Source organism: Macaca thibetana, chromosome 7 (assembly GCF_024542745.1).
Source record: "Macaca thibetana thibetana isolate TM-01 chromosome 7, ASM2454274v1, whole genome shotgun sequence".
Taxonomy (NCBI): domain Eukaryota; kingdom Metazoa; phylum Chordata; class Mammalia; order Primates; family Cercopithecidae; genus Macaca; species Macaca thibetana.
Window position 1 is genome coordinate 134,381,994 of NC_065584.1, and position 12,378 is coordinate 134,394,371.

Below are 12,378 nucleotides of genomic sequence, written 5' to 3' on the forward strand. Positions count from 1 at the left end.
GGAGTGCAAATGAGAGTGTAACATTGGATTGCTAGTTGAGGAAGGGCATCATGGAACATTCTAGATGCAGTGAAAGGAGGTCCCCAAGGCAGAATGACTAACAGGAGTAAAGAAGTGGAAAGGAAAAGCATGAATATCCAAACTCACAGGTGGGCCAGGATATCATTAATTCCATTCAGAACCACCTATTATATGCCCCATATTTACTTTCTTTTGTGAATTATTAGTGCCTTTTCTCCTTGCTCTGCCAGGAGAGGCTGTGCTATGTCCTCCATGAAGGAACCAGTGTTTTCCAATACAACACCCCTTCCCCAGCTTCCATGGGCAACAGAAAACAAATATTGCCATTAGAGGGAACCTGAAAAGAATGCACTGAACATATTTGGGTCCTCAGAGCCAAAGGCATTGTCCTCATAGGTTTATTAGTCATAATTAATGTTTGTTGAGTTAAAGAATAAAGTAAAATGTAAAGCAACGATAACACCTTAAAGCTATACAATTATTTAAGGATTTATAAAACCCTCTCTCATAATTGTGTCATTTTACTCTCTTAACCCTGTGAGTAGTATTCTTCCCATTGTATGGATGAGGAACCGGGGAGGTCATATCTGGCCCAGGAGTGAGGGAGGAATAGACTCTACCACACCCACCAGAAGAAATAAATTAACTCATGTAAAGCCCATGGCCCTTCCAAAGTCATTGAGGAACCCAAGGGCCCAAGAGACTTAACGCAATCCTCATGGACACACATAGCTTAAATTGCAGAGCTGGAACTAGAATTCGGAAGTTCTGATCCCAAAATGTATGCTCTTTTCCTCTGGTGGGCTACTAAATCACTGGAACACAAAACTATGAAAAACAGAAAGTATTTCACTTTGTTTTATGCTTTGTTTTGCTTTGTTGGCGTTCAAAAATCAAAACCACAATGGTGGAAGAATATTTGGATTGTGGTTCCATGACCTGATGGAAAGATAAATTTGTAGAATTAAGTTGAACACTTTTGGATCTCCTTTTATTTTTTAGGCCATTCTCACACATAGAGTTATTTATCTTCTCTATCATCTACAACATTATCTTTTATTATAATCCAAAAATAAAAATAAAAAAATAGCTCATGTATTGAGTCAAAAAATGAGAATGAGATTCTAAAAATGAAGTTTGTATGGTGATAGGTAACATTTTTATTTAAAATTTAAATTTCAGGTCCAATAAACGCATATTGGTTACTAATATGTACTAGATATATCATTGTTTTTCTAATTACAGTGATTTGAGAAGAATAAGAAAAAGATGGTGATAAAGAAGAGAAGGAAGTGTGAGAATAATAATGGACATCATAAAATTTATTAACAGGCAGGCTGTTCCTCTGGTCAAAAAAAAATCCTTGCCTGAATATTTTACCCCCACTTTCTACTGTCATATAAATATGACAATTAGATATAGATCAGAGAGAGAGACACACACACAGAAAGAGATGGAAAGATAGAGATGGTTTATTTACAGCAAATAGGTTGGAACAACAAGTAACTGACTTGAAGCTGTAAAACTTAAAAGAACAATGAGGGCAATGAGACCACAAAAAAAAAAAAAAAAAAAGCGCCTCTCTGGAAGTGCGTCCAAGAAAGGTGTTGAAAAAGAATAGATGAAATTCCCTGATGAGTCAAGAAAGAGCAAAAGCCCACTCCAATCACACCTGGAGTTTAGGTCAAATTAATCTTTCTAGCCCTATCATTTCCAAAGGGTAAAACTGTCCATTCCTGTATCAGAAGAATGCCTTGGTTTTAAAACAATTCTATGAATGCCTTTTTGTGAAGGGAAAGGAAGGACTTTTCAAACAAGCTAAACAACTCAATTCTGGTAATGTTCAAATATACTCATGCCCAGTAAGGATTTTATTTCTACCACCAGCTAAGAAAAGTGAAACAACACAAGAGCACTGCTGTCAAGTGAAGGAGAAAGGTACACCTGGCTCCCATGGTCTGAGTTCCAGTAGTATCAGGAATTCTGCAGTATGTTTTTCTAATAAAATGTATTTGGTTCTTCTAATGCCAGTCAAACTCCTTGTGGTATCTGAATTATACTCTGCATTTTTCCTGGTCGCCCCAAAAAACTAGGAATTCTGGCAATTCAGCCCAAAAGTATTCTTGAATTTTAAAATGTATATACAAATGCAAAACAAGGGGGTTCGCTACAGTAAAAAAAAAAAAAAAAAAAAAAGGTAAGTAACTTCTGAATATGCCAGCTAATTGGCAATCTCTGGTGAGTTCTTTTTCCTTGCTTAAAAGTTTACTGATGAACTGACATAAATCAGGTTGCAAATTCTAAGTTTGAACAGCCAGAAGTTATGCATCTGCATTGGGCACAACATATTTTCTGATCACTTGGCTTCCAGCATCCAAGCCCAGAGCCCCTAACGCTGGTAGCCCAGATTCAAGTCAATGAGGATGACTTTTCCAATGCAGTCAGGAACAGCAAATGGTAGTGGTTAGAAGTGGGGGCACTTGAGCTAGATTACATAGACTTAACTCCTGAATGTCCCACTAGCAAGCTATTTGATGGCACCGTGCCTCTGTTTTCTCATCTGTAAAGTGAGAGCAATAAGGATAATATATAACCTGCCCTTACTGAGCTAATGTGAGGATTAAATGAGTTAATCACAGAAAGTGCTTGTTAATATTGTCTGGCATGTGACGCATGGTCAATAAATGCTAGTATTGTTTTCATGACCTTCATGACCTGGTTTCCCCCAAAATCCACCTCAGTATAACTCCTAAGTGGGTCTCTTTCAGGGTCCCATAAGTTTTGCCCCCCAAATACAAGCTCTCTGAAGCCCCTGCCAGCTCATACCAGAGTGTAGGGAGATATATTAGTACTCCTAAGTGATTCCAGTGGTTCACCTAAAAAAAATTTTCTTGCCCTTGAAAATGGTTTTGTAGGTGCTGAGTAGGTAGTCATGGGAAAACTTTGAACAAAATTATCTAATCAAGAGGTGCTGTGAGGTGGTTTTGAAGGACTCCCATCCTCGATTATTCAAAGATTAGGCCAACAGAACTACATTTGTAGGAGTCAAACAGAGAACAATGGAGATAAAAATATCATCTTTTTTTGATAAAGCTGTTATTATTGATAAAGACCAGGCTTTAGGTCTGTGGCCCAAATGGGCTTCACCCCTATTAGACAAACGTATCAAGCCACAGATGCTGGAAGCTCTAAGTTTCCCTGGCCCTCCCACTACCCCCACCACAGGGATTTGTTTCTATAACATTGATGGCATGGAAGAGCAGAGCAGAACGGACTCTCTGCACACAGGTGCAGCTCAAAAAGAATAAGAATTAAGGAAGCATCACCTAGGTCATGCGTACCACTCCCAGCTCCCAAACTCACCAATCCGAGAAGTCACTCCTAGGAGAGAGGAGAGAGCAAGTGGATGAAAGACACTTAAAGTGTTATTTTGGTGCCGTCCCTCCAAATGAAAACAGGAGGAAGAGTGGAAAATAAGCATTCTCAGCCCATCATGGGAACCACCATAAAAGGCTACATCTGTGTGTCTAATACAGTAGCCACAAATCACACGTAGCTATTTAAATCTAAATTAATTAAAATGCAATATTCTGCTCTTCAATTGCACTTGTGCTTGCCTTCTGTATTTCATTTCATTGATGCTTTTGCAACAGCAAGTAAGCATACATACCATAATATAGAAAATATAACTAAATTAAAAACAAAGTCCAAGGAAAATACAAATTCAAATATAAAGGCTAGAGTGCCGATTGGAGCGTAGATATGCTGGCCACGAGGCACCACAGAGTTAAAAGCTTTGAGACATAGATTTGACTGCTTCTTTTCTGGACCCACTCCTAAAAATGTGAGAAATGAGCAGACTGAGTCCAGTCTGATGTTCCCCCTTGTTAGAGCACATTCATGGGGCTCCTAGGACTCATTGTTTTCACTGAATACCTGAAGTAAAAAACATACCGAGCACTGCCCCTGAAATATTCAGTTCCAAATAATATGATAGTTAAGTGTGTGGCATATATAGGTTTATGCTAATTCCTCTCTATTATGACACTATCTAGCTAAAGTCATTGCCAAAAACATTTGAATGCACACATCTTAGAATTCCACATGTCCCTTTTTTATAAGTTAAGGTTATCCACTTAGAAGCACCAAAACTCTTTCATTGTAATCATTTTAACTGAGAGTAGAACTCGAATGAGTTGCCTGGAGCCCTTTCTTCTTAGACAAAGAATCCTGAATATACGCAATCTTTAATTAGAGCAGATACTGTTTACTGGTATCCCACTGACCCAGAACATCTGAATTTTTGTAAATTTATATGCACTTTTCTTTTTTTTTTTTTTCCTGTCTTCTTTCTTACAAAGATCAATATTTATTTAGCCAACATTTACCAAATGCCCCTGATGATGGACATGGTACCAAGTGTTGGAAAACAGGCAAATCAATATGCGCTTTGCCTGCAAGAATCATATAGTCTGGTGTCAGCTTACCCAGAGAATCACAGCATGGAAGGGAGTTTTGAGATCCTGTAGTGCTCTAACTTCTTATTTGACACATGGACAAACCAAAGACAAAGAAGATAAAGTCTTTGCTGTCACTGAAGGAATAGAGCAAAGCCTCAGTTCTCACCCAGTTCCCCATCTAGTGCCCTTACACTGGATCTACCTTGATTCCACACACACAGTATGTTCTAACAGACACCACCTTCCAGGGTATTATTTCTAATCTTTAATGAGCTGAAAAACAAGATGGACAAGCAAATTTAAATTGCGGCTTAAATAAAAGTAAATAGATTGCGAGTGAGAACCTGGCAAACTGTTCTACTTATGAGGAGCTTAACCCAGAGTGGACTTTGAGACCTCTGTTTTGGCTGTCGACACCTTTTTGTTTATTTTTGGTTCCCAACTATTTTCCAAAGCACTGCGGTTACCAGAGAAATAAGCACTTCTCTACTTAAAGTGTGAACTCTTTTGTGAATGACCAGTCTACTGAGTAGTCTCCTTAGTGTGGGCTGTTCTGGAGAATTCAGTATACACAGATGGTGCATTAATGAAAGAAGACTGCTTCGGAAAGTGAATGTTTAGGAGTCTTAACTGAGTTGTCTTGTAAATAACTCTTGGGGCCATATTTTTTTCCCTGTGGTAAAATGTTTCAAGTTGATACACAAAATAGCACTCAACACAAAAAATTTCATATGTAATCTAATATATATTTGACATAAACAATAACTTGAATTTTTAATCTCTGATCTCAATAATTTTTATTACCTTAAATTTAATTTGAACTATAGTTAGTTGCATATATTTTAGTGATTAGACTAATCCCTTGAATTTTATTAAGGAAATTATAACATAGGCCACTTGAGTATATAAATTATAGTATATTTGATAAAGTAAAATCTCATTAATTAACATGTTATTAATTCAGCACAATCAATACACATTTTCTAATTTTTAAGGAAAAAACATATCTTTTCTCTTTCACTAGCTTATGTTTTTTTCAAATATACTGTAAATTAACAATACTAATCAGGATATTAACAGTACTAATCACAAAATATGTGAGAACAGACTTTTTAAAGTACTCAGGAGCATTTTAAAAACTCTTATTTACATCAAATATTGGTTTTCTAATTTAAAATCTTTTGTTCCTATTAATTTAAAAGATCCCTAGGGAAATACACAAGGTGATACTCACTCAACCTTATGTGAGTTACCATGTTATTGAAACTAATAAATCAATGTCTTTTAAAATATTTTATAATTGTGACTTTTTACTAATACATACTGAAGATAATTATTCTGGATTAGCAAGGATTTACTAAATTTGCAAATGTAAATACTTCTGTATATAGGCTACTTTAATCTGTGATAAATTCTTTAAACAATATTGAATACTCACAGCAACAAATTGGTTATTTTCTAATTTAATGATGTCTCCCACTTTGACATTCATCCATTTTTCATTCTGTAGTCTAAAAACAAAAACAAAATTAATTTTTTTCAAGAATGAAGACTCAGAAGTACAACCAAGGGAATGTATTCACAATGTAACATCATATAACAGAGGAAGCAGACGAGACTTTCCTAGTATGTTAGATTCAAAATGGCCTTACATTAACATGAGAACAAAGGCCCAGAGAGGTTAAGTGGTTGCCCAAAGATACCCAGTGAGTTATTGGTACTCCTGGGCTAAACTCAACATGCTAAACTCTTGGCTGAGCACACTTTCCACCACCCGCATGGTGCCAGTTTTATGCAGCAGCTATGAAATCTCAATAAATTTTAGTCATTGACATTCTTTTCAAACTCTTTATTAATACAGAAACATCATTGCCATTGCCTCAGAAGTCTATTTAACTGGAGGCAAGAAAGTGAAGGAGACAGTGGCAAGGTAGAGCAATAGCTAAAATGCAACAGGAAAAATATGTTAAAGTCTGGAAAGGACAAGAACAACAAAGCATGATAAAAGAAGCCTTGGAAGACTGAATGAGAAGGACCACCTACAAACCAGCACTGAGGCTGAAGGACAGGCCTGGTGGTATTCTAACAGGACGGCAGCTCAGAATAGAGAACAACATGGTCAACCTACTGCACTGCTTTCTGTGCAGCTCATGTATACGATGGAGCCCCAAGCCCACCCTCCACCCAGTTCAAAGGGGTTTATTATGAAAAGCTCTTGTGTCCATTGAATCTGGCCCCTGGTGACAACTTAGTCAGGGCTGCCCAAAACCAGACAGGCCCTCTGGATACAGACCACCTGGGTCAGTATACCATGATGCTAATCATTCCTTCTGAAATTCCCTGAAATGTAAACCAGCTTTGTTTTCTAACTTGGAAGTTTTCATCACATTTCTTTCTCAGAGATTCCCTTCTAAGAGAAAAGGTTGGGATGAGTAGAGCAGGTTTGCCCAACAAGCTGAGGTGGACAGGTTAATTTCATTGTACTTTAAAAAAAAATTAACCTAATTTACTTGTTTTATAGCCTGGAAAATAGTTTTAAATATTTATTCAACTGTGAAATATGCCTCACACTATCAACTCTGCTGGATCATTTGGCTTAAACACTCAAAGAATTTTTCTTTAATACAGATCCAAGTACATGTTGTTCTGGAAATTTTTCAATTGCAGTATTTTCATCTCTAGCCAGAATTCAATCATTTTTCCAATGCTACACTTTTCTGAACTTTATCTAGTTTGACAACAATAGAAGAACCTAGGAAGCCTTCTAAATCTTGTTTATCTTTACAGGTATGAATTACATGCTGGTTAATTTCTCCTAGAGACACCTCCTCTGGCACCTTAGTGACACTTCTCAGCAAACAGTATCTCAGAAAAAATAGGCATGAGTGGATGGAGAAGGCTATTGTGTCATTTTTGGAAACTGCACTGCTACCAAATTGCCTTGAAGTCTCTATTGAAAGTGCACCTGCCTCAGGAAGAAGTTGAGATGATATTGCATTTTATTTCCAAACTCTTATTCTTCCAACTTGTATAGTACAAGCTCTAGGAAGGATCATACAAGAAACAGTAGGCAGTAGTCCTGGATGTTGACGCTGAGCCTAGCACAATCCAAACTACTTCATCAATAACCTGTACAATGGACAATTGGACACACTTTTCAGATTTGTGGACAGCACCCTAACAAGAAGAAATCACAGCCCACACAAAGTAAGATCATGATAGGAAAGTGTCTTATGACTTGACAAAGTTATCAGAAACTGAACAAAGAGTAAGAAAAAGAAGTACAAAATAGATTATTTTAAAGAGGAGAAAGTAACACTCTACAAATGTAACTAGAGTTTACAGAAAAAGAGCCTGGAGATATTGGTAAGCCACAGGCTGTGTGAGATGCCTTGCTTAACCTCTGACTTGAATATATCCCTGTAGAACAATCAGTATGTACAATACAATCAGAGGAGTTTTTATGTTATTCCCTATTCTATCTTATTAAATATTGATATATGTAACTATACTTAACTGGGAACTCAGAGATACATTTAATGAGCACTAAGGGTCATAGCAACAGAAGTACCCAAACTTACTGAATAAGCATAAACTGATAAAGACCTGTAAACGAATTTAAATAATCTATATTTTGAATCCAACCATTTTTCTTGTCCTACCTACAACCACCACCACTGACAACAATATATAAAAAATGTCCCAGCAGCACTGGAGGGGCAGACAAAATTATTTGCTTTAAAACTCATCTTCGGAATATTTCTAGACTTCTAAAATTTTAGCCTGTATGGTGATTGGGTTTTGTCACCAACTTGAAACATGAAAGCAGACACTCCCTGGCTCTACATGTGTGATGCAGCTGTTCTCAGGGTTCGTGTTTAAAGCAATCTTGCACCACAGCTCTTCTAGAGGGACATAGGATGGCCTTTTGGGTTGTGAAGGTGATACTGGCTCCACAGACTCAGCACCTTCAAACTTTGCTTTTGCCGTTGTCAAAAGATAAAAGCTCCTGTAGATGAATTGCAGTATATGAATATTCTGCAAAGAAAGGAGAAGTTGTAAGATTTTAAAATGTGGCTCAAATTTCAGCATCATATAATTATTTCAGAGTATAAAACTCTGACATAATCTAGTTAATGCGTCTTAGAATCAGGTTTTTTTTTAAAATACATATGGGATAATGAGATAGACTTTACCTTAGCAAACTCACAAGCCAATTGCTAAATAAGCCAAAATCCAAGTAAAAAATTCATAAAATTTAAATTCCAAAGGCACCATAAAACATACGGAGTTTAACTGCCACAGAACAGCAACTAGAATTATTTGAAGCAATTTTTTAAAAAATATACCACTATACATCTACTCTCAGAACTCTGAGTTCTAAGAAAAGGAGGTAAGAGATAGCAACTGCAACTAATAATTTTTGATAAACTGGTCTGTACCTGCTTCTTCCTGATGAGGCATAGCAAGGTAAGAGCTGCTAGACTTTGCTGAAAATCTCCTTGAGAAAATGAAAGTCTGAGAGTGAGGCAGCACCTACCATGCTCCATGTCACTAGACCATTGCTTTCAGAAGCTGAAAATCAAGTGTTGACCTTAAGCAACACTTTTGGAAGCAATATTGCAAGTGTATTGCTAAAGCTTAAGAAACAAGAGGGGATTTTCAATGGGTTCATCAAGGTCATCCTTTCCACGTTCTAATGCTCCTGATTTCCCACCAGCAACATGGATTCCTGAAAAGGGGATTTCCTCACAAGCTACAGAAGTGTTGGGGTACTAGAGACAGAAGATAATAAAGGTCAATATAATTGACCTCCCCTAATTAACCAATCAATCCACTTACGCTGAGCTTGGTTTCTTCTTTAATCTCAAGCATATGTCGGCCCTATAACATTCAAAAGTATTCCCTTGCTGATAAACTTTGTTTTGTTCACCACTTCATCCTGAGGACTTCATCCTGAGGACTTCATCCTGAGGACAATGCCTAGTTCACAGCAGGCACTCAGTAAGTATGTAGTGAATGAATGATAAATAAACTAAGGAGTATAGAATCATCATTTCCAAAACATTTGTTGAATGATAGCATTTGCCTGAATGCCTAAAAAGAATTATAGCATCCAACATTTATTTAGTGCTTACTGCATTCCAGGGACGGTACTGATCCCTTCATGTGTAAGGTGCCAAATAAAATAAATAGCACCTCATTAAATTTGAATTTCAGATAAACAACAAATTATTTTTAGTATATATTCCATGTAATATTTGGGACACATTTATACAAAAACATTATTACTGTTTACCTGAAATCCAAGTTTAAATAGAGTCTTTTATTTTAATTTGCTACATCTGGCAACACTATTCATGTATCTTATCTCATTTAATCCTCACAACAGTCCTAGAGATAGGTATTGTTTTGACTCCCATTTTATAGAATAGGACACTGAGGTTCATGCAATCTTTGCCTTATTTTGCAGTATCTATCAAAAGTTTAAATAACCACACACTTTGAAAACTGATCCTACAGGTACTCAAATATGAATGTACCAGGATATTTACTGCAGCATTATTTGTAACAGAAATTGATTAGAAGCCACGAAAATGTCCATCAAGAGGAATTAGATAGATGTACCATGAAACACTTATTTAATCACGGTTCATTCACTCAATGGAATATAGTGCAGCCACTGAAAAGAATAAGGTAGGTCTATATGTGCTAATATGAAATATGCTGTTAGTTACATTATTAGGTAATGTAAAAAGAAGTAAGTGCATGTAGAATATATTATACATGTTTATAGGCATAGAAAATTTCTTGAAACATACACAAGAAACTACTGTGGTTGACAATAGAGAAATAAAATGAAGAGAGAAATTGGGGTGGAAGAGAGACTTCATTTCCATTTTATGCTCTTTTGTACTGTTTAAATTTTTTGGCATTATACATATTAGTATTTTAATGGCCAACTGGAAGGAAGAATAGAAAAAGAAGAAGTAATAGAAGAAAACTTTGCCAAGGTCACATGTAAGTGGCAGGTCTAGGACCAGAACCCAAGTTTGTCTGGCTACAAAGCTCATGCTCTTAATAAATCTATATTTATTGTTCCTGTTTACTTTATTTCCCAGAGTAATTATGTATTAGCTATATAGAAAAAGATTAGACCCTAAGGAGCTGAAAGGACCCAATCACGGCAACAGTGCACACTCCTGGCATTTAAAACCAGTTGATCCAAAGACAGCTTACAATCATGATCCCCTGACACAAACACTCAGTGGACAGCAGCAGCTTCTGGTTCTTTTCAATCCCAGCACCATCAGGGCTGCGCTAGAGGAAAACAGACAGCTTGGCCCTAATCCCCTAATAACAGACTGGTGAACAGGATCTCATTACACTGAGAATGAACATAATGCTCATGTCTTTGGAATCTATTTATTTTAAAGAATGCAGATTTTCCCCTTTTTCTCCCTTCATTTTAGCAAAATGCTTATGCTGAGGCAAAAATCACACAGGGAGGTCTCTGGTCAGCTGCTGAAGATGCTCTCTCACCAATTTTGCCAGGGAGGAGGGTGAGAATAAGAGGAGATGATGAAAGATGTAGTGCGACAGCATAGAGAATTTAGTTTAACAATTTGCTGAGAAAAAGTAATCAATCTTACAGATGCCCTGCCTAATTTATATAAATCCTATTGTGCATTATTCAGATGCAGAAATAGACACACAATTTAGCCTTCCTATTTTGAAAATAAAATGATCAACTCACTAAGTTTTACCTGAACAGTAAGCCTGCTGAATGTTGTACAGGAATTGTATTCTCTTTCATCATTTTCCTAAACTGAAACCCTTGCCCAAATGAACCTCCTAAGACTCTATCTTCTGTAGATTCTTAGTAGGATTCTGTGAATAGATGGCTATAGATTATGAAGCCACAGGAATTCAAAAGAAAATGATTTCAGAGAAAGACTATTCCATCTGTTCTCACTTATGAAAGCTAGAGGAAATATCTTAGATTGACCTTGGAGAAAACAGAGCTATTGGTCTAGGTTGGATTCCTGGGTAGTAGATTTAGAGGGAGCTTTGTGTATAAGAGGTTAATTGGCAAGTTCTCTTGGGATTAACACCTGTAAGAGAGGAAGGAAGTACTGCTGGGCAGAGGGAGCAGTTGGGCTGTTGATGCAGCCACAGTGAAAGCAACAGCCACACCCACGGAGAGCTCTGGAGCTGCAACAGGCCTTTAGAATAGGATCAAAGGGAGCAGGACTTTATATCATGGCATGATTTAGTCATTGGATGCAGGATGACCCCAAAAAGGAGGAATGTCCTTAAACAAAACACTCTAGTCAGCCAAGGGCAATCCCAGAGAGGGCTGCCAGCTGAAAGTTATATGTGGGCAACACTCCTGACAGCTGGGAAAACATGTTCTGCAGTCCTAAGGGGGGATGTGGGTGGCACAGCAAAACATCCACTACAAACTGAGAGCCCATTCCCAGATTTGCTATTGACATCTTCATGTATTTATAACATTTCCTTGGGGGTCAGGGGACAGGGGACGTCTCACTTTGTTGCCCAGGCTGGTCTTGAACTCCTGGTTTCAAGTGATTTTCCTGCCTCGGCCCCCCAAAGTGCTGAGATTACAGATGTGAACCAATATTCCTTTTTTTAATTCTAAGCTTCACCTTTCTGTCATTTCAGTTTCAATACTATAAAGTTAATGCAGGTAAGTTGCCATGAATCTTTGTGCTTCCCCCATCCAAGTTTAAAACTTTTGGGGAAAACAAATCTGTAAAATCTGAGGTCATCTGATTCACCTCCTTTGCCAACAGTAGAATAAAGTTGGGAGATACATTTCTAGTATCTATCCATTAAAAATATTCTACAGATAATCACTGACTACCTAACTATC

General features: G+C 37.2%; 1 protein-coding gene across 12 annotated transcripts in view; it reads right to left on the reverse strand.

Annotated features, from left to right (window-relative positions):
- ATP8B4 (ATPase phospholipid transporting 8B4 (putative)) overlaps positions 1–12,378 on the reverse strand; it is a 314,125-nt gene that overhangs the window by 149,106 nt on the left and 152,641 nt on the right. For 11 of the 12 annotated variants that reach the window (XR_007727270.1, XM_050797123.1, XM_050797120.1 and 8 more), the window contains one exon: positions 5,920–5,992. Coding sequence is in view for 11 of the 12 variants with exons in the window: in XM_050797123.1 (XP_050653080.1) it covers positions 5,920–5,992 (73 nt within the window). In the remaining variant the exon portion in view is untranslated. Of the gene's footprint in view, positions 1–5,919; positions 5,993–8,449; positions 8,520–12,378 lie in introns of all 12 variants that reach the window. The other variant, XM_050797128.1, reaches the window with a different exon arrangement.